This window comes from Perognathus longimembris, chromosome 4, assembly GCF_023159225.1.
Source record: "Perognathus longimembris pacificus isolate PPM17 chromosome 4, ASM2315922v1, whole genome shotgun sequence".
Taxonomy (NCBI): domain Eukaryota; kingdom Metazoa; phylum Chordata; class Mammalia; order Rodentia; family Heteromyidae; genus Perognathus; species Perognathus longimembris.
In genome coordinates this window covers 8,751,424-8,773,938 of record NC_063164.1, presented here as the reverse complement: position 1 = coordinate 8,773,938, position 22,515 = coordinate 8,751,424, and the positions used below count along the sequence as shown (strand labels likewise).

Here is a 22,515-nt window from a genome sequence, read left to right as displayed (position 1 = left end):
AACCGGATATTAAGCAGGGCTCTCTTACAGTCCTTGTAATGAAATTTAACCTCAAGAAACTAGAAAATCAAACTTGTAGGGCAAGATGTTTCCACTGCAGGTCAAACTTTCCTACCAGAGAAGAAATAAAAGAAAAATATCCTGTGGTTAAAAAGACTGATCATGTTTTGAGGACTTTGTAATCCATTTTGAGGAATTGTATTCAACAAATATTGGTATTCTTGACGCACAGGATTTATTGTCCAAGAGAAGATTTGCTTCCAAAACAACGTGTGTACAGGGTTAGGCATGATTGCTGACACATGCAGTTCTAGCTATAGAAGTGTAGGTAGGAGGATCAAGTTAAAGGTTAGCCCTAACTATCTGAAAATAACTAGAGAGGGGCTCAGTTGATAATGTGCTTGCCTGACGAGTAAGGCCCGGAGTTCAAAATCTCAGTATCAGCATACACAAACACGTACAGAGATCATGCTAGAAAGACTAGCAGACCATGCTAGAAAGACTGAACAACACTTTCCAGGATTAGAAAAGACTTCCTAAAAGTGATAACTGATAAATTCAAAAGAGAGATGCACTCCAACTAATTTGCCAATTGAGGCAATGGAAAATCACTGTGGGAAAAACTCAACTATTCTTTCGTAGAGTGGAAAGCTGGAAAGCAAAAGCCTTTCATTTAGTTCTCATTTAACCTGCTGCCAAAGGGATTATCTAATTCTGGTGATATTTTTGTCTCCCTCTTTTGTGCAATGAAATAGAAGGTACATTCTGGTTGAACTGATCTAAACTGTGCTACACTATGCTAAACCATGCTAAGCTGGGCTAAGCAAGCAAGCAGCAAGGAAGGGAGGGAGGGAGGAAGGGAGAGAACAGGAAGGAAGAAAAAGAGAGAAAAGAAAGAGAAGAGAGAGAAAGGAAGAAACTTCTAATTTTCACAAATTGTCTGCATAGACATTACTTACTAAACTATTCTACATTATCTGGGGAGTGTTGGAAACATTTTAGGAAAAAATATGAAAAACGTATCTGTATTTATGAGGCCAAAAAGGGGGGGAGGGGTCTTGTAGCCCCAAAGCACAGGAAGAATCATGAGTGGATGCTAAACACGTTTTGCATAGGCCAAGTTTTAACTGTCTTAGTTACACCTTGCGTGCCACCGATGGTCCCTGTTGCGTATTTTTCTTTGGTTTTGTTTGTGTTTTGTTTTGTTTTTATAACCTTTAACAATGCAAGAACTATCTTCAGCTCTTCAACCATACAAAACCAAGCCAGATTTGGCCTGCAGGCTATAGCAAATAAACACACTAAACAATGCATATTCTTAGGTTGTGATAGGTGACATAAGTGGAAACAAAAACAAAAGCAGAGGTACAAAACGCAACAACCTTTCCTTCTGATAGCCATCACTCCTTTGGTAATCCCAGGCTATTTCCTGCCTGGGATTCCACTCATCCATGCTTTCCCCACCCAACTAGCTCTTATTTGTCCTTCCGGAATGAGCTAAAACTTGGTTCTGTCTTCCAGAAATTCTTTCCAGTAACATATTGTGCCCAACTCCATACAGAATTTATCTCACTGGGTGGTAATTGTTCATTTACTTGGCCATCTCCCCAATTAAACACTAAAATCTTGGGAAAGAGTAAACAATTATTTTTATTTCCAGAACACATCACAAGACCTGTCTATTAATTAGAGACCCAATCCATATGTCAATGAGCAAATGAGTTTGTGAGCAGGAAAATAGCCAAGGAAAGTAAGGATGTGTGAGAAAAGGCACAAAACCAGGCATGGGTAGTGTGTAGGATGCTACAGACAACTAAGGAAGCTTGTAGTTTACTTAGTAGGTAAAGGATATTCAATGAATATCAATGGACAGGAGAATAATATGATCCAAGGTGCATATACATATATAAATATTGTGTGTGTGTGTGTGTGCGCGTGCGCGCACACACGCATGTTGGGATAGTATTCTGGGAGGTTAATGATCTTTCTAGCCATGAAGAACTGTGTTCAGTCCAGCACTCTCACTGATTGACAGTGATTCTAGATAGAGCCTTTCACTTACCCAATATTTAATCAATAATAATTTTAACAAATGGATTGGGAATGTAATTGTTTAGATGGCCACCATGTAATGAGAAGAGATAGCATTGAACTTTAGGAAAAAGAGGCATTTAAATCACCAGGTCTTAAATTTTTATTTTAACATATAAATTATCCTAATGGCCAGTGTTCAGGGACAGCTAACGAATGCCAGACCTTAAGCCAAGACTTTCCACATAGTCTCTCATGTAATCTTCCTTTTAGAAAAGAGCTAAGCCCACATCTTTCCATGCAGTTAATAAATGTACAATGTTCTATTACAGTAACAGCTCCGTGGATGTAAACCTAAATAGGGATGAGTCAGATAAAATTCTAACCTGCATTGTTAATATCTGGTCTTTCTTTAGGATTTACAGGAAATCCAGGTGAGAAAGGAGACAGAGGCACTCCAGGGTTGCCAGGCTTAGAGGGCCTCGAAGGACCCCCTGGACCACCAGGACCACCAGGTATCACTGAGGCCATGATTCAAGTTTTCTTCCATTTGAATGTAGTAAAACCTGTTTCTAGATTTATCATGTTGAATGTCACCCAACTCCATTAGTATACCAGCAGAAATTTGCTTTGACATTCATCCGTTTTAAAGGATCACCTCACACCTAAAAGATATTATCCAATACACAGTTCTATTTTGCTGCTCAAAGTTTTGTTCTGAAATAGAAAGTTGTTCTTCTATATTATGAATGATCATTTATCATCATATTGTAGAGATACACATTAATGGTCTAGAGGTTTTCCTGGGGCTTGAACTCAGGGCCTGAGCACTGTCCCTGGCTTCTTTTTGCTCAAGGCTAGCACTCTACCACTTGAGCCACAGCACCACTTATGGCTTTTTCTGTGTATGTGGTGCTAAGGAATCGAACCCAGGGCTTCATGCTAGACAAGCACTCTACCACCAAGCCACTTTCCCAGCCCAAGAGTTTCATTTTCTGCATTCATTTTTTGACAACTTACTGAGAGTTCAATGTAAATTTTAAGCTATTAAAATAGTTCCCCTAGGGCTGGGGATATAGCCTAGTGGCAAGAGTGCCTGCCTCGGATACACGAGGCCCTAGGTTTGATTCCCCAGCACCACATATACAGAAAACAGCCAGAAGCGGCGCTGTGGCTCAAGTGGCAGAGTGCTAGCCTTGAGCGGGAAGAAGCCAGGGACAGTGCTCAGGCCCTGAGTCCAAGGCCCAGGACTGGCCAAAAAAAAAAAAAAAATAGTTCCCCTAATCATAGCAGTAAAATAGATTTCATTGGCAACATGATTCTAGTGTGCTGTTGGGAATGCACTACTCCATAATCTCAGGAGGCCAGCCTTTCTTGCTGGCATTGGTTTTAGGATGACCGGGACGCCATGAAATTGAGGCCACCCTTATGAGAATTTCACTCTCTCTAGTTTTACATCTCCCAAGGCCTCTGTTTTCACCTTATCTGATGACAAAAGGACAGCTGAGTACCAAAACCAACTAGATCAGCTGTTCTTCATTCATTCATTCTGCAAGCAACAGATAGGTATGGAGCACCAGCTGCGCCCAGGAACCTTTCAAAGTGTGTGACTCTTGATTTGTTCTCAAGGCCCTAGAGGAGATCTGGGGAGAACTGGAAGTCCTGGAGAAGCAGGGCCACCGGGCATGGCTGGCGACATGGGGCACATGGGTAGACCAGGTAATTTGTAAGTTCCCTAGGGTCACAGTTTATAATGGTAGATTTTTGATGTTGTGTGTGGTGGACAGTTAATGTATGACCACTTGATTGGCTTTGAGACAACAGTGTTGTATGCAGCTGGTACACGAATGAGAATAAATCACTACTTAAAATGACTGGATGCATTTGTGACTTTTGAGAAAAGAAAAAAAATCTTGGGAGGAGAATGGTTTACGTAAAAGTCAAGAGTAGAATGCCTAAACATTCCCACATTTAGGTATCTATCTTTGCTGATAGGTTTCCTAATTTCAGGTTCTAAAGGAAAACAAGGAACCACAGGACTCCCAGGTCTAGCAGGGAGACCAGGCCTTCCCGGTGTTCCAGGACTCCAAGGAGAAAAGGGGGAGCCAGGCTACTCAGAAGGTGCAAGGCCAGGCCCGCCAGGACCTCAGGTAGTATAAGCCACTGACATAAGTACGTTTTGGTGAGGGGTGGAGAGTTTTAGATATGAACAAAGATGTTGATTCAGTGTGGACGAAGAAAATTGAAAGCATTATTGTGCTTTCGGTTGTTGGATTTGTGTGTGCACACGCGTGTAATGCATTCTTGGTGGTTTCTCATAACTGTGAACTTTGGATAGCCTGTTTCGGCCATCAGAGGGTCTCTCAGATAATGTCAGTACATTCTTCTCTCCGTCCCTCAGTGTGCTACCAGATGGGGGCAGTGGTTACAGGCCTACCCAGCTTGACATAACAGCTTTTTCTTGGTTATGCACACTGGCCAGTCTTGGCTATGGACTCATCTCCCACAAAGTTGTAATGTTTTATCATCAAAAAGACATTTCTTAGCTGGGTACTAATGATGGATGCCTATAATCCTAGCTACTGCGGAGGCTGAGAATCAAGGTTGGGAGCCAGCCCAGCCAGACAAATTAGCAAGATTTTTATCCCCAGTTAATTAGGAAAATGTCTAGAGTAGAGGTATAGCTCAAGAGGTTGAGTGGCAGCCTTGAGTAGGTAAAGCAAAGAGAGAACCTGAAGCCTGGAATTCAAGTACTGATACACACACACACACACACACACACACACACACACACACACACACAGCTTTGTCTTCATAAGGCATAATAAAAATATAAAGTAAAATTACTTTACAGCACCATTTTAAAGAGCAAACAAAATCCTAAGATAGGTCCATCTTTTGTGTTTTAGAGCTTTCATCATTTTCATTCCACCGGACCATTTTTATCACTTGTTGCAATATTCTTTCCAAGTGCTTGTCCTGTCATACGAGATGGGGTGCCAAAGTCCTTGGAAGTATATTGTGTGAAAGAGCAATTAAATGCTTCAGTGTGGCTTGGATGCTTTTGATAAGTCTTTCCTTCTGGCTTTTCTGTCTATAACACTTAGACTCAGACAGCCAGCACAGTACAGGATCAGCAATGGAAATTTCCGTAAGCGGAGGTTCTTAATGTGGGAGTTCATGGCTCCCAAAGAACATTAAACTATCCCCCCAAACCCACCAACTTCCTGGAATTGAACACAGAATGTCTGAATACAAATTTTTGGAGGAAGAATCTGTATTTTTCATTGGATATCTTAACAGTACATGACTCCAAAACATTCAAGCTATTATTCAACAAAACCTCCTCCTTTCTTTTTGTTTTCGTTTTTTTGCCAGTCCCAGGGCTGGAACTCAGGGCCTGAGCACTGTCCCTGGCTTCTTTTTGCTCAAGTCTAGCACTGTACCACTTGAGCCATAGCACCACTTCCGGCTTTTTCTATACATGTGGTGCTGGGAAATTGAACCCAAGGCTTCATGTATGGGAGGCAAGCACTCTACCACTAGGCCATATTCCCAGCCTCTCCTTTCTTTTAAAGTGGTAAATACCACTTTTTAATTTTGTTTCTACATTCTCCAGTAGTAATTGTCAAAACAACAAAGAAAAAATTTAGGTATTGAAGAAACACTTCGTAAATATGTTTTATTACGTGGTAAGCAGATTATTTTCCCTTTTCTATTTAGGTTATGGTCTCAGAAAACCAGGAGAGTCTTTTTAGTGAGATATTTTTTCAATGAAGAATTCTACTTGACATTTTTCATGTGCAGTTAATTAGCTAGGAGTGCCATTTAAGTTTGATGTTTTGTAGGCAAGGAATAGAAGCAATGTTAAGGACAGTTCATTGGGCACAAAATGAGGTGGCTTTATCATGTTAACAAACTATAGCAACACAGTTGTTTATTTTAATCCATGAAAATGTCATAAATCACTATCAAACCCATATGTTCTAATATACCATCAATCTGAAATCATGATTCAATGATGACTAAGTTACCGCAAGGACCTAACTTATGTAACTGTAACCCTTCTGTACATCACCTGTACAGTAACATTTTTGTTAAAAATAAAAGGATAAAATATACAAAAAATTAAATATAAAAATAATAAATCACCAAACAAGTTTCTTAGACATGTAATCAGCATACAAAATTACATCTACCTGTATAGTATTTTGTAGGAGATATGTCCATTGGGTCTAAATAATTCCTATCTCCAGTTTATAATTTATAATAAGCTATTTATGATTATATAGTTGTACTTTATAATTATTTATAATTTACATATCTATAATGATGTATTTGTGTGAGTGCTCAATAGCTATCTTTCCAGTGATCTCTGAAGCCCCATGAAGGCAGGATCTGTATCTATCACGGGTGTGACATGTTGTGTGTGTCACTGGTGTGACGTACGTGTCCGCTTCATGGATAGGAAACCTGTGTATCGCAAAGCTCCTATGCTCAGGACTCTGCTTAGTTTAATGCTTTGCTCTTATTCTCTTGGAAACTTTTTGAAATGCTCCAAAGAAAGCTGCCTTTGCATTTTGCACTAGGGCCCATAAATCCTGTAGCCATCCCTTCCCCAGCATCCTTCATGGTTCCGACCCATCGCAGACACTGTAGATGAATGATAAATGACTAAATCAAGTTTGTACTTAATTCTAATCCCCTATCTTGCTTATATGAGAATTTTAAAGGTGTTTGACTGAATTTAAGGGGGATCCTGGACCGCCAGGTGACATGGGAAAGAAAGGAGAGAGAGGGGCACCTGGCCCACCTGGACAGTCGGGGCCTGCGGGACCTGAGGGAGCCCCAGGGAGTCCTGGAACTCCTGGCCACCCAGGTGAGTGTAGCCTAACAGTTCTGAAAGCTAGATGTGCGGCATGGCCTTCTCCTCCCAGAAACAACTGCACAGAAAGCTGTCTGCGTGCCAGACAATTGAATTGTCATCAATGTCATATTCTAAGACATTGATCCGGAGGAGGCTGATTTTGCTGAAACCTCAAGACCTAAATAAAGCCCCTCCAGTTCCGCCTCAACAAATTCAAAGCCCTGGCCTATCTGCACAATGTTAAATTGCCTGCATGAGTTTGCTAGCACTTCCAGAACAAGTGCCACAGACTGGGAAGCGGGAAGGGGGGTGGCAGTGTAACCAGCAGAAATTTGTTTCTTACAGTTCTGGAAGCCAGAAGGCTGAAATCAAGGTGTGGGGAGGGCTGGCTTCTTCTAAGACCTCGCTCTTGGGCTTGTAGAAGCCAGCTTCTCCCAGACTTGCCTGTGGGTGTCTTAACCTCTTCTTCCACAGGCACATTCACATTGGAGTAAGGACACACAAGTGGCCTGATACACCTGATTTTTAACAACTTTAACCCTTAGTAAAAAGGTGTGATGAGGTACAAGGGGTAAGAATTTCAACTTGTAAATTAGGGGGCAACTGAATTCTACCGATAACATTATTATTCGACATCAGTTTTGTTGTTGTTTTGTTTTTTTAAATATATTTCTGGATTAAATATTGGCTTTCTTTTTTCTTTTTGTTTTCTGGTCCTGGGGCTTGAACTTTGGGGTTAAGTTCAGTCCCTGAACTTCTTTTGCTCAAGGCTAGCACTCTACCATTTTGAGCCACAGTGCTACTTCTGGCTTTCTCTGAGTAGTTTTATTAGAGAAAGTCTCATGGAGTTTCCTGCCCAGGCCGGCTTTAAACTGCAATCCTCAGATCTCAGCCTCCGGAGTAGCTAGGATTACAGGCGTGAGCCACCAGCACACAGTTTAGCTTTCTTATTAGATTAGAATTTGAGTTCACGATTCATTTTGTTTTATTAGAAATGACAGCTGGACTGCAGGCGTGGCTCAATGACAGGATGCTTAACATGTCAAAAGACATCGCCACCAACCAACCAAAGACCAAGCTAAAATCAAACTCAACAAAACAGAAGCCTATCAAATGACTAACCTTTAGCTTCAGGTCTTTTTTCATATAGTATTTAAACTATCTGTTCAAGACACTAAAAGGTTTAATACATTTACAGTTCACTCTCAATTAAAAGACTCAAGCCAGGCACCAGTGGCTCATGCCTGTCATCCCAGCTACTCAGAAGGCAAGGATTTGAGGATCTCCTTTCAAAGCCAGCCCAGCCAGGAAAGTCTATGAGGTTCTTATTTCCAATTAACCACCAGAAAATTGGAAGTGGAGCTGTAGTTCCAAGTAGTAGAGTGCTAGCCTTGAGCAAAATCTCTCGGAGACAACACTCAGGCCCCGAGTTCAAGCCCCATAGACCCATAGAAAAGAACCATTGAGCAGTTTATGTGGTTGACAGTTAGATCTGTCTCTGCTGTGGTAACCTAGGCATAAAGCTACCAAGACAGAAGCTTGTGGTTATTTGTGATAACTGTCAGTCTCTGTTACAACACTCATTCTTCTTTTGATGTTTTTCTTTTCTTTTTATTATTTTCTTTAAGTAGTTGTCGAAAGTAGTTGCCATTTAACAAAGCAGGTTATGAATACAGTATACTGTGACAAGTGTTGAGTTCCCTCTCTCTTCAATGCTAGGAAAGCGAGGTCCTGATGGTGAATTGGGGAACAAAGGAATCAAAGGCTTCCGGGGTCCTCCAGGAATCAAAGGCCCTCCAGGTTAGAGTTTAGTTCTTTCTCTATCCCCTCTTCCAGAGCTTAGGATCTCTGTATGCTCACTGCTTCTAGAAGGTAATCCATTCCTCAGCATTATCTAATTTAATTCCTGCCAGTGTAAACACCCCTACTCAACATGCTATCCTCATTATGTGGCCCAAAGTGGTAGAGCACTAGCTTTGAGCAAAACAGCACAGGGACAGCACCCAGGCCCTGAGTTTGAGCCTCACGCCAGACCAAAAAGAAAAGAAAAGCCATCTCTTTGAATGTCATGGGTTTTGTTTTGTTTTCATCCATCCACCCACTGCCGCCACCACCACGGCCAGGCCTTCTGGGATTGCCAGGACCTCCTGGAACAATGGGTATGAGAGGTGACCAAGGCCGCGATGGAATTCCTGGTCCACCTGGGGAAAAGGGAGACACAGGTACAATTTGCTCATTATCTCTGACCAAAGAGATTTTGTTTTGGATAGGAGCATGAGGAACATTTTACTCTTGCATTGCTCTAAAGAGTCTCTTCTGACAGAATTGCTGATGGTCTTAGTGTATGGTAATTAAACTTCCCTTCAATACTATATATATATATGTGTGTGTGTGTGTATATGTATGTATTTATTTATTACTATTCATGTAGTATGTACTGTTATATATGCTATATATACATTATTATTATACATATATACTATATATAGTCATATATTATATAGTAGTATAGTATGTATCATATAGTATATATTCAATGCATAGCATATATTATATACTACTCTATAAATATAGTATATATTATTGTATATACTATGCACTACATGTAGTATGTATTGTACATATACACATATAATCTAACACAGTAAACTGAATGTTCATATGGTAAAATGGTTTCTTTCAGGCTTGTTGGGGGCCCATCCAGGCCCAAGAGGGAATCCTGGTGTCCAGGGTAAGTGGTTCACCTTCCTTGACCCAAAGATAAACATTCCCAGGACAGAATCTAGCTCTTCATACCTGCTTTATAAAATTATTTAATATCACAAATGAAAAGGAAGTCCCAGTGGTAATATAAAATATTTTACAGTCTTCATCTTCAACAAAAAAATGTTCATTATGACCACAAAGGGAATGAATTAGACACTGTAGTTCAATTTGGGAATTCTATAAGCATCTCTAAAGATGAAAAGAATTCTTGTGTATTTGCTTTGTTGCGGTTACCATGGTGGAAAGTCGCACCTTTGGAAAGGATGGAAATGGAATTACTACCTTCCCTGTGGGCTTCCTTCATGGCTCTTCCGAGACTCAGTAGTAGACCAACCCACCTGCTGTCCCCACACCGAGCTGATGGCTTAGGCTGCTAGTTACGAGGGGGTAACCAGTAACTTACCATCTCAGACCGTGCAGTTTTCTGAACATATTACTCCAAATATTTGCATAGGGTTTTTGTCTGTTTGTTTGATAGATTACAAGTCTATATTTCTCATGCCAGAGCCTTACAAGATAAGTAGCTTTTTAAAAAGATTCTTTACCTAAGAAGAAAAGTTTCAGATTGTTTCCATCTTCTCCAGACTCTTCTCAGTCATGGGTTCTGTGCACTGGCAATGAGTCCTCGACTCAGGGAAGGCCTCTCAGAACTAATGGCAGGAGAACCAGCACCAGTCAAAGGACGGAAGCAGACAAGCACTTCTCTTTTCACTTTCTTTCCTAATGACAGCTTAAGATAATTAATTTAAGATTTTGAATTGTGATTTTCTATACCTTGATCACGTTAATCCCATCGCCCTCTCCTTCCTCCCTCCTTTTTCCCATTGATCCACACACACACCACACATACACACATGCAACTCTGTATTTTACTTGATTTTCCTTTCAGTTGAGCTCCATGTTCACACATCTTCCAGACCCTTCTTTTCTAATGAGCACAAAGCCTTTCACTGTCCTATGTCCACTGTTAGAATCATGGGCAAAAGGAGATGTTAATATTCTTAAACAAAACTCAAAATTTAATCTTTGGAGCGAAAACACTGTATTTGCATTTACTTGCCTTGCAAAGAAAACTTGATCTGAAATGATCCTATCTTAGGACAAAAAAAATCTTGAAAAATAGTAAGTAGCCAAGTCAAGTAACTAAACAGTCAAATGCTTCAATCCTTCTTGGATAACGGACTAGTTCACTGAGATTTAGGAGGTAACAAATTGATTTTATTAGTTTATTCTCCCAAATCCTGAAGAGAAATCATGCTGCAGAAAAATATATTATATATGTATATATATATATATATATTTTTTTTTTTTGCTAGTCCTGGGCCTTGGACTCAGGGCCTGAGCACTGTCCCTGGCTTCTTTTTGCTCAAGGCTAGCACTCTGCCACTTGAGCCACAGTGCCACTTCTGGCTGTTTTCTGTATATGTGGTGCTGGGGAATCGAACCCAGGGCTTCATGTATACGAGGCAAGCACTCTTGCCACTAGGCCATATCCCCAGCCCCCAAAATATATATTATTATAATAAGAACAGAATATACAATCCAAGACATGCTGGAGTTTGGGGGCATTTCCATGCAAAGTCAGCATTATGGAGTTTGAAGTGAGAAAAACCTCCTCTAAACACTATCTATAAAAAGAAAACCAACACATTAATTGAAGACACTAAAAGGTGAAAAGATGTGGCTAGACATTGAGTTAAGATTTATCATTCATCAATTTTGTTTTCATTACCACTGTAAGAATTTACCACATAATAACATAACCCTTTCCTCTGAGCCTCAAGCTCACGTTCATGCTTCCTTGCATTTACCTCCTATTTCTATGCCATTTACTATCAGAAAAACAGAGATGAGAGACAAGAGGCAGAGATTCTGTTTAATTCATCAACACTTTGCATCCACAAATGTTAAAGCACCTCAGAGGTTTTCTGACAGTCAGACTAGTAATTTGGGTTAGTGGCAGAGTGCTAGCCTCTATGCCAGCACAAAGTCCTGAGTTCAAACCCCAGTACTACCAAAAGAAGAAGAACACCACCAAAAACAAAATGATATTAACAAATTTTATTAAGCTGTGATATTGGGGGATCTTCTTTGATAAATTCAAACTTTTTGCCATGCTTATCCACTCTAAGTGTTTCAACTATAGGGAAGAAGCTAGGGTTTGTAACTGTTACTCCTTTGTCTGGATCTAGACACTTCCAATAACCATGTCATTACCATAATGTTTAGTTTAATGTTCTGTGCTGTTATCAGCAACTGAATAATGTCATTATAAATAAGGTTCCTCGAGTAATAATCATTGTGATTGATATTTACACTTGCTTTTTGTCTGGGTATTAACTTACATGATCTTTAAAGAACTGGGCTAGGACTAGGTATATTTCATGTTAAAAATAAAACAACAGGAAGCTTAGAATCATGCAGTGTCTGACAAAAATCAATGGTTTGTCAGAGGAAGAATTGTAGACCTGTTTTCTCTTCCAGCCCCTTTTAATATAATGAATACAATATAGTAAAATATATACTAATATTCTCAGGCAAAATGCTTACATTCTTAATAACTGTAAACTTATTCCAACTATAGGAGCATGGAGGAAACTTACAGAGCCTTCTTCTTTGCAGGTGCCAAAGGAAACAAGGGGGCCCCCGGCTGGCCCGGCCTCCCAGGCAGGAAGGGGACCATGGGAGATATCGGGCCACAAGGACCCCCAGGCATCATGGGACTCCATGGGCTACCAGGTCTTCCTGGGGCAATTATCCTTGGCCAAAAAGGAAATCGAGGGCCCCCAGGATCAAGAGGAAATCCAGGTAGGGAGTTTGCTTTTTTAAACGAGAGAATGAAAGTCAGATTTGATGTTAGAAGTTTTCATCCTTGGAATGTTGCCTCTTGCTTGTTCCTTATGGCTTCTTTTTTAAAAAATTAATTTATTTATGTATTTATTTGTTGCACTGATCTCCTCTAGTTCTCCTATGCCAAGCTTTTCACCCGGAGTTGCAGTTAGACTGTGGCTGTGAAGGCAGAAGGGTCTGTTGGAAAGATTAGTAGATGTAATTAATGATCCCCAAGGAGAGAGACCTGCACATACTGATCTCTACTATACCTCAGGCACAGACCCCACACTGACAGTCAGTTCTCAGGAGAAGCAGCTCTTGCTTGCTTCATGTACTTCCCTGGCGTGAGCTTCTCTCTTCACCACAGCACCACCCACACAGCAAGGGACAGGCTATTCTAGCAATGATAAGGGATGGGGCTTACACTTCATTTGAAATCGTGCCTCCTAGAAGCCTCCCAAATCCCTAGGCCGACAGACTCTTTGTAAATGCAGGTGAGCCAGGTCCCCCTGGACCTCCCGGAAGTCATGTCAAGGGCATCAAAGGTGACAAAGGATTTATGGGCCAGCCTGGCCCCAGAGGTCTGCCTGGAACTGTAGGAGATGTGGGGCCGCCTGGTCATCCGGTGAGTATATTATTAATATAGTATCGACTTATTATATATTGTGATTCTATTGTTACTGTCAGTATCACAAGGAATGTAGCATAGTAGCATACTCCACAGGATAGCATATATTGTGGCACACAGTAGACTATTTCTGCATCTAGAGGGAGCTAAAGATGGCCACGTGTGACCCATTTGTCTGTGGGTCTGCGCATGTGCCTAAAGACAGACAGAGAAAGCCCAGTTGGCCAGGAAATCAAAGAATCTTAATAGATATAAAGATTGGTCTCTACAAGGCCGCTAACACTTTTTCTGTGTGAAACTCACTACTACAGTCTTCCTGACTCTTATTAAAATTCTGAACAATTTCCCTGTAGCAGGGGTTGGGGAAACAAAGCAGAAACAAACAAACAAAAAATGGCCACCTTAGGTGTTTAGACTTGTCCAAAATGATTGGGAGGGGGCAGGTACTTTTTTAGTTGTTTGGTTTTTGTTTTGTTTTGTTTTTAGAGAGGGTTCCACTATGTAACTCAGGCTAGCCTGGACTCATGGAAATGATGTCATTTTTATCATCTATTAATGAGCTGTCAAAGGTATCTGTGCTGTCTTGTAAATGTCTATTTTCCTGCCCCACTACATACCTTCCGATAGTTATAAATAGCTAATATTGCTTCCTAGTTATTTTCTATACTGATAAATACCTGGTTCTTGCACATTCAGCTCATTTGTTCATCAACCTTATCTCTGTTTTGAATTGTCTGTCAAGGTTTCCTTTTAAAAACAAAGCCCCTGGGAGTAAGGCATTCCAGAAGTAAGAACTCAGTATCTCAGTGAGTGGCTAGGAATATAGTGTCTTCTGGTGATAAACATAACCATCTTAGGAATCTAACCTGAAATTATTGTTAGGCCATTTGGCTGTCCTCCCTCCCTGTCCCCCACCCCCTTACCTCACCCCCCTGCTGCTGCCAGTCCCCAGTTTCAAATGAGCTTATAGCTCAGCCTGTGTGTGTGTGTGTGTGTGTGTGTGTGTGTGTGTGTGTTTCTTCATGAGTTGCTACATTTGTTCTGCTATTTCTTACCTACATTTGTGTTGCTATTTGTTCATGTGTAATGTAAGGGCACCTTTGCCCTTTCTTTTGGAGATGCCATCTTGTTCACTTCGGCCCATCCTCCCAGCATAGGCCTTCTCACTTGTGAGTCTATGATGTCTCTGTTGCAATCTAACTCTTGGGGACAAGGATTGAACAGAGGAGTTTGGTTGCACAGTCTTTATTGAGTGTCGACTGTACCCATGCCTCCATATGCATCTGCCTGTGGCCATCAGTTCATTCTCAACTGTTGCTGGGAATCCTATTGCACTCTCTTCAATACTTCCAGTATAAATCAAAAAGTGATGTATTTGTCCATCTCTTGTCTGTAGGTGCCTCCTGTGTTCTCCAGGATACTTTCAAAGTTGCCAGAATTGATTCTATGATCGCATCTAAAGTTCTTCCGGGGACACTGGGCAGTGCAAAGACTAGTTTATAAACAGGATCTCACTGCAGTCCTCTGGTGCTAAGCTTGCATATTTACAACTGAAAGATAATTCTCCTGGATGGATATCTTAACTGGCCTTTAATAGCATTCTTATTGTACAGAACAACTCTTTGTCCACCAAAGGGCCAAACTGGGCACCAAACCCTATTCGGTTACCATTGGCTGGGGGAGGCAGGCAGGTATCAGTAGCCATAGAGTCCTTGATCAGATGGTTCTTCCTCGGCCTCTTTTTTTTTTTTTTTTTGGCCAGTCCTGGGGCTTGGACTCAGGGCCTGAGCACTGTCCCTGGTTTCTTTTTGCTCAAGGCTAGCACTCTGCCACTTGAGCCACAGTGCCACTTCTGGCCGTTTTCTATATATGTGGTGCTGGGGAATCGAACCTAGGGCTTCATGTATATAAGGCAGGCGCTCTTGCCACTAGGCCATATTCCCAGCCCAGCCTCTTTTTTTAACCTCACAACATAGCAGCAGGAGGGCTGGTTTCATCCTTCAGAGACAGCTGGCTCAGCTACAGGTTTTTCTATTCTTGGTGGTTTTTCTTTTCATAACCTTTAGTTCATTGTTCTCAGTAATAGCCATGCTATATAGACAATATGGAAGTTGATATTACAAATCACTCTTTCAGGAGCTTTGTTCCCTCTTCCTTATATGACCTCCCTTAGGTATCTCATGGCCCTAAGAGCAATTAGTGTGAGCCTCACAAGAGAGGGATACTTCGTACCCACTCAGATCATCGATGTTAAAAAAATCAGTCCCTATGAACCCTTTCTACTCTCATCCCCTGCATATTTGACTTCTACCATCCTCATCGGGAATAACTTATAGTTCTGCCAGCTTAACAAAACAACATTTGCATTCTATGATTCAACAATGAATCCATTGTTTTTGTTTTGTTTTGTTACAAATACAGATAATAATTTTAGTCTGGCATGTAGTCTTCCTGAAAAATCTTCAAATACTAGCTAGTTCCATTTAGGATATAGAATACTTGTTCACAATATCTAAAGAACATTTACTAATGTGAGAAAGTCTGTTTACCATTGGACTTTAGGGAAATTTTTATTTCTTCTTCTTCTTCTTCTTCTTCTTATTATTATTATTATTATTATTATTATTATTATTATTATTTAAGACCTAAGGAGAGATAGAGGTAGCAGAGGAGCTACAGGCAGGTACAACACTGGATTTAAAGATAAAAACAATGTCTGTCAACTTCACCTTACTTTCATCCTATATAAAGGTATATCCCTTTTTTGCTTCCAAAGAAACTCTATGCATATCATGATGCTTAAAATTCACCTGTCATTCTGTTCCCTTTCTCTGCAATACAGGGAGCACCAGGTGACCCAGGCCTCCCAGGGCCCAGAGGCGATCCTGGATTCCACGGGTTTCCAGGCATGAGAGGTACTGTTTTGATGCTCTGCATTTTATATAGCTATGTAGTTGCTAGACCTCATATTTTAGAGCATACAACTAGATTCCTGTGGTTATCCACAGACAATGCAAGTCAGTACAAATAGGATCTCAAAGTACCGTATCCCCACTTTGAAAATTAAAACAACAACTATTGATAAAAACAGAAATAGAAACAGCTGAAAGTAACATCTTTGAGAGTGGTGCTAGGCTTTGGGATGAGGGATGAAGAATTACATCAGTACTCACAAGAGTGTTTGCAAGTTGTTTACAGGTATGTTTGTGACTTTCACAAACTTAAGCTGAAAATGCTGAAGGAACGGACACTTGGCTGTTAGTGGTGATACAGAAAATTATTATGTGTGTATGTTTTAATGAAGCAAACACATGCAACACACACACATAATGTTCTTACGGTAATAGAATTCAAACCCAGGATTTCATACATGCTAGGCAAGTAAGGCTAGCAGTAAGATCCAGAGAGCCAAAGCTTTACCTCTGTCATTCTTGATTTAAAAAGAAGTGTGTTCGATGCCAAATGATGTTTTGAATATTTGCCTCATTTTCCTAGCTGCTTAATGGCTCTAATGAGCCTTGTAGGCCCAGGAATCTCTTATCACAGCCTATTATGACACGAAATACTTACGAGATCCGATGTGAACAAAGCCATATTCTCATGAAGGGAAACTACATGAAACAACTCAGACTTTAAGAGAATATTAAAGCTGCACTAAAGAAATTTTCTGGTAAAACATTCAGAAACAACTGGAGGGGGATCCTTAAAATTAGGTCATTTGAAATATATCCTTCAAAACATATCCAGTTGCTCTCTTAGATTTTAGCTGCAACTACTGATAAGTTTGCCCTTCTTTATTTGGAAAAAACATTCTTCGTGTGTGTGTGTGTGTGTGTGTGTGTGTATACATATTGACACTTTTTCCTCCGCTTTTCATATCAAGTGGACAACTTTTAGTGCATTTGTCAGTGAACTTCACTACTATAGTTACCTTATTGTAATTTTCACTACTAATAGTATATTAAAAGTGAAGTCTCGGGGTGGGGAATGTAACTTAGTGGTACAGTATTTGCCTAGTATGCATGAAGCCCTGGGTTTGATTCCTCAATACCCCCAAAACAGAAAAACCAGAAGTGGTGCTATAGCTTAAGTAGTAAAGTGCTAGCCTTGAGCAAAAAAAATTTAGGGACAGTGTGTAGGCCTTGAGTTCAAGCACCAGGGCTGGCCAAAAAAAAAAATATATATATATGCATATATACATATATGTATGTGTATATATTGTATATGTGTGTATATACCTACATATGTATGTATACATATAAACATACATGTATGTACAATACATACATATACTATATATATGAATATATGAGTCTTTACTTTTTTCTCAGCACTATAATAAAATGTAGTTCTTTAAAATGGAGTATTTCTCCAAATAACTGAATTGTGGTTACATGTTTTCATTTGCATAAAAGACTGTGTTTGGAAGAAAATTTCAAGCACTGTGTTAGTTCAGATCAGACAAATATATATGTGTTTATGAGTGGTCCTAACACAATTATCTCTACGGGTAAGGTGAGGGTAATAAACTGAGGATGTAGACACATGACAACCAAGTACAATAAGCAAACAGGAAGTATAAACATATGTCGCATATACGTGCGTATGAGCCCATGATCTTCCTGCCTCTGTTTATGGGCATGTGGCACCATACAAGTTCCTAGTGCCCACTCTCCAGGCATATTTGTGTAGACTAATTAGACCTGACTATGTATCAATGAAATGCCCCAAACTCATGTGAACACCATTAAGTTGTGGCCTTTGTCACATTGTGACATGAACTCCTGTCACCACTTCCAGTATTTTTCCTTAAAATTGATCATCAACCTGAAAAACTCGGAAACCCATTGGACTGAGTATTACATTTCCCCTCTTGTGTTTTTTTTTTTTTTTAAGGTGAGAAGGGCAATCTGGGATTTCTAGGATCAATTGGACCTCCAGGAAAAGTTGGGCTGAAAGGACCACCTGGTAAATATATTTCCCTATTGCTTTCTGTGAAGAGAGGGCAACTCGTCTGTGAAGCCATCTTTTAATGATGCTTATGTTCGCAGGTGCACGTGGCGATCCCGGAACAATTAAGATCATCTCCCTTCCGGGCAGCCCAGGGCCTCCTGGTCCACCTGGACCTCCAGGAATGCAAGGAGATCCCGGGCTGTTGGGGCCACCAGGAAAACCAGGTATGGGCCTGACAGCAACAACTTGGGTGGGTGTCTAGGAAGTGACTGAAACAGATTCTGTGCTTTATTAAGGTAAAGATATTAGGTCTATGTTCTCTGACAACTGCCAGTCCTGGAACTCATTTTCTCAATGATTGCCCAAATATACTGGAGGTCTGTGAGTCTGGACTTTTTTTAAAAAAATACTTTATGTGGCAAAATAAAACTTTGCCAACAATATTTTAAGAAAAAAATGCAACTTTTAGGGCTGGGGATATGGCCTAGTGGCAAGAGCGCCTGCCTTATATACATGAAGCCCTGGGTTCCATTCCCCAGCACCACATATATAGAAAATGGCCAGAAGTGGTGCTGTGGCTCAAGTGGCAGAGTGCTAGCCTTGAGCAGAAAGAAGCCAGGGACAGTGCTCAGGCCCTGAGTCCAAGGCCTAGGACTGGCCACAAAAAAGCAACTTTTATTCTGTCAAGTACAACTTTTCTAATACCTTATAATGAAGGGTTAGAAAAAAAAATCTAGACTTCCCCAACCTATAGGCCAACTGTATTATCATAGGCCTAATAAATGTTTAAATGACACTATATACTGCAAGTCTATCTGAATCACATGGGAGATAGAGAGATGTCACTTATTAGTTTGATCAGGACTTGGGCATAGTGAATTCTGAAATGAGATGTATCAAAATGGCAGCACATTCTTAAGCTCTTTTTTAAAAAAATAATCTCCTGGGCTGGGGATATAGCCTAGTGGCAAGAGTGCCTGCCTCGGATACACGAGGCCCTAGGTTCGATTCCCCAGCACCACATATACGGAAAACGGCCAGAAGCGGCGCTGTGGCTCAAGTGGCGGAGTGCTAGCCTTGAGCGGGAAGAAGCCAGGGACGGTGCTCAGGCCCCTGAGTCCAAGGCCCAGGACTGGCCAAAAAAAAAAAAAAAAAAAAAAAAAATAATCTCCTGGTTTAGTATTTGAGATCTTTGTGGGGAAAGACTGGTAACAAGTTGATTGGCCAACCATCCTAGTTCGCTCAAGACTGAGAGATTCTTCACTTTCATTGCTGAATCTGGAAAAATCTCAGGGTAAAGGCTGTGGTTGGCCTCTTTGCCTTCAATCCTAATATGTTGAAAGGCAATATGCCATTGATTTTGCCTAGGACCATGTGGAATGAAAGGTATACCTGGCAAAGATGGAAAACCAGGAATTCCTGGACCCATTGGAGAAAAAGGCAGCAAAGGTTCCAAAGGAAAGCAAGGTAAACAAATCACCAGCTTGTTTCTGTTGCTGATTGTCCTCTAAGGGCTTCTTCAATATACAGACAAGTCTTGTTTGAGTGTGTGATTACAACAACAACCTAGGTCTTTCTGTTCAGATTAGACCAAAGGCCAGGGGTCAAACATTCATTTAAAATGAGATTAAAAAGTAAAAAAATTACAGAGAAACACTATTTATTCTTCCTATCTTGGGCAGATAACTTTTTAGTCTGAAGTACATTTTAGGCAGAAGACCAAAAGAACTAATAAAGCACTCGTGGGTGTTCTAGTTTCAGAACGGTCTATACTAGTTTCATTTTTAATAGAAGTTGGTGGTTAATAACTGTCTATAAGAAGTAGTATTTAGGGCTGGGAACATGGCCTGGTGGTAGAGTGCTTGCCTCATATACATGAAGCCCTGGGTTCTATTCCCCAGCACCACATATATAGAAAATGGCCAGAAGTTGTGCTGTGGCTCAAGTGGCAGAGTGCTAGCCTTGAGCAAAAAGAAGCCAGGGACAGTGCTCAGGCCCTGAGCCCAAGGCCCAGGACTGGCAAAAAAAAAAGAAGTAGTATTTAACAAAAAGAGAAACACTACCTTGGTTTATGTGAATAGAAATTACTTAGTATCCTTATTTAGGAAGGCCAACTTTAAATAGTACTGCTTTTAAATTCAACTCAACAACTCATGCATGTCCTAGGAAGGACCTTTTAAGTAGAATGTATTACTCTAAATATAAGCTATATGAGTCAATTTGTTACCTGAATCCAAATCCTACTTTCTGTGAAAATTTCAAAGCACCCCATTTGAAAGTCATTATATACCCAAATCTCATATTTTTATGATTTCTGACTTTGTTAAAGTAAGAAAAACTTCTAAGTGTGATTTCCCAATTTACTAACTTATGTTTGTCCACAAGTACCATAATAAAATCCAAAGACTTTAATATTTAAAAATTTAAATAAGATGTTACCATAATTGTAATATCAACTGGAGTCATGTTTGAGTTAGTATTGTCATGAGAACACATCAGAGAACTACTAATCATTTGGCCTTCTGCACAGTGTGTTTCAAGGAGGTAAAACAACAAAGCTCATATCACTAACTCAATATATATTTCCACTGATTCATATACAGTAATGGCCAAGGCTGGGTTTCAGAGTAAGGAAACCAGAACTAGCATTTTTCAAGTTATGTTGAGGATTAGTAGCTAGTCTGCACAGTTCAGTGCGATGGCTAGAACATAAGAATGGGGAAAGGACCCAAGAGTCGAATTATATTGGCCTAAATGGAATAGCCTTGGTCCCTTTCTGGAAAATAAAGAATAACCTTGGAAAGCACACAATGGCATGGAATCTCACTCCAGTTCCTGCTCTGCTCTATTCACCACTTTACAGCTCTGTGCAGAGACTGGAAGGCATTTTTTATTTGGGGCCAAGTATTGACTTCTTTACACACCCTCCTCCCCAAGTGAATGAAAGTATAGGTTAAGAAAAGCACTGTGCCAGGTGAGGTGAGAGCAGAAAAGCATGAAGGCAAGGAGGTGATTGCCACTGTCAGGGTCAGCAAGAGCAGGAATGAACAGAGAAAAGAGAAGAAAGCACGGTGAAAAGGAGAGAAAAGAAGCGCCATTGGTCATGTGTAAGTCTATTCAAACTGCACAGATAAAGATCAAAGTATAGAAACCACTTAGATGCACCTAAATACAAGGAAGCCTTACTACAGCAAAAAATACTTTCTGTTCTTAATTGCCTTATTGGTTGATCACAAACTTTCTGAAGTTTACACCTTTCAAAAGAACTGCCAGTGTTTCCTATGGTTTATGAAAAGCACTAGTGGTTTTACTTGAACAAACCCTCAAATTGTAGATATTTTATTTGATTACTTTCCTCCCTACACGACTCCAGCTATCTGTTCCCTTATTCATAAAAGTTGTAAGTGAGACCACCAAATATAGGCCACTGTGCTAGGGAGCACAGGGAAACTTGAAGATAAAGAACCTCTGACCTCAAACAACTCACAATAAAATATACATAGATATCTTAATAAGAGATCCCTTATGATATCCTGGTTTCCATTTAATAATATTGTTTGGCTATGCTATTGGCAGCTCTTCTGTAGGTTTTCTTTCTTGACACAGAGCTTTACTAAGATATAAAAAAGGCATTCACATTAGCACTTTGGAAAACAAGTCGAGATCTGTTGCTGTTGTGACACTGACAATGTGTTTCTTAAAGGTCCACCTGGATTCGATGGATTGCCAGGTCTGAAGGGAAAACCTGGAGGGCTGGGACCACCAGCAACTGGAACCACAATGAGAGGCTTTGTCTTCACCCGGCACAGTCAGACAGCGGTGCCTCCTTCGTGTCCAGAAGGAACACAGCCACTCTACAGCGGGTTTTCCCTTCTCTTTGTTCAAGGAAATGAACGAGCCCATGGACAAGACCTTGGTAATGTTCCCATCTTGGTTCCAGTCATTTTGTTCTCTATGCAGAGTGTACCAGTTTTTATAGCATGAAGTAGGTCCCCCAATGCATAAAGGCGAACAACCTTCAGTACCTTCCAGCGTATTTTCAAGAGAACAACTGCCCTACGTTTTTAATTTTCATGGTGGTATATAAAATATTGGATGGACCACGCCCCATCCTGTTCAGTACAAAAGAAAAAAACCTTTTGCCTTACACGCTTTATACTTATACTGCCTGTTTGCTTTTAAATCCCAGATTCACCTATTTTTCGAGTGCTTTAGCTGTTTATTAATGACTCTCAGTAACTAGGAATACTTGAAGCAAAGAAATTGTCCTAAGCCCTCACTCAGTTTTAGACTGCTTAGCAAGGACCATAGCAAATATTAAGGATGCAAGAAAGATTTGTTTGCCCATTGACCTTTGATTTTTATCACTACTAGAACATTTCCCTATTCTCTAAATAACTCTTCAGCATTATCTTCATCTGGGGTGATCCCAAATTAT

The 22,515-nt window shown here is 40.4% G+C and overlaps 1 protein-coding gene across 2 annotated transcripts in view; it reads left to right on the top strand.

Annotated features, from left to right (window-relative positions):
* Window positions 1-22,515, top strand: part of Col4a3 (collagen type IV alpha 3 chain) — a 125,535-nt gene that overhangs the window by 96,897 nt on the left and 6,123 nt on the right. For both annotated transcript variants that reach the window (XM_048344623.1, XM_048344624.1), the window contains 14 exons: window positions 2,448-2,546; window positions 3,661-3,750; window positions 4,042-4,181; window positions 6,784-6,910; window positions 8,618-8,698; window positions 9,022-9,120; window positions 9,582-9,629; window positions 12,287-12,472; window positions 12,991-13,121; window positions 15,967-16,039; window positions 18,021-18,092; window positions 18,176-18,301; window positions 19,446-19,544; window positions 21,781-21,993. In XM_048344623.1, the coding sequence (XP_048200580.1) occupies window positions 2,448-2,546; window positions 3,661-3,750; window positions 4,042-4,181; window positions 6,784-6,910; window positions 8,618-8,698; window positions 9,022-9,120; window positions 9,582-9,629; window positions 12,287-12,472; window positions 12,991-13,121; window positions 15,967-16,039; window positions 18,021-18,092; window positions 18,176-18,301; window positions 19,446-19,544; window positions 21,781-21,993 (1,584 nt within the window). The remainder of the gene's footprint in view (window positions 1-2,447; window positions 2,547-3,660; window positions 3,751-4,041; window positions 4,182-6,783; window positions 6,911-8,617; window positions 8,699-9,021; window positions 9,121-9,581; window positions 9,630-12,286; window positions 12,473-12,990; window positions 13,122-15,966; window positions 16,040-18,020; window positions 18,093-18,175; window positions 18,302-19,445; window positions 19,545-21,780; window positions 21,994-22,515) is intronic.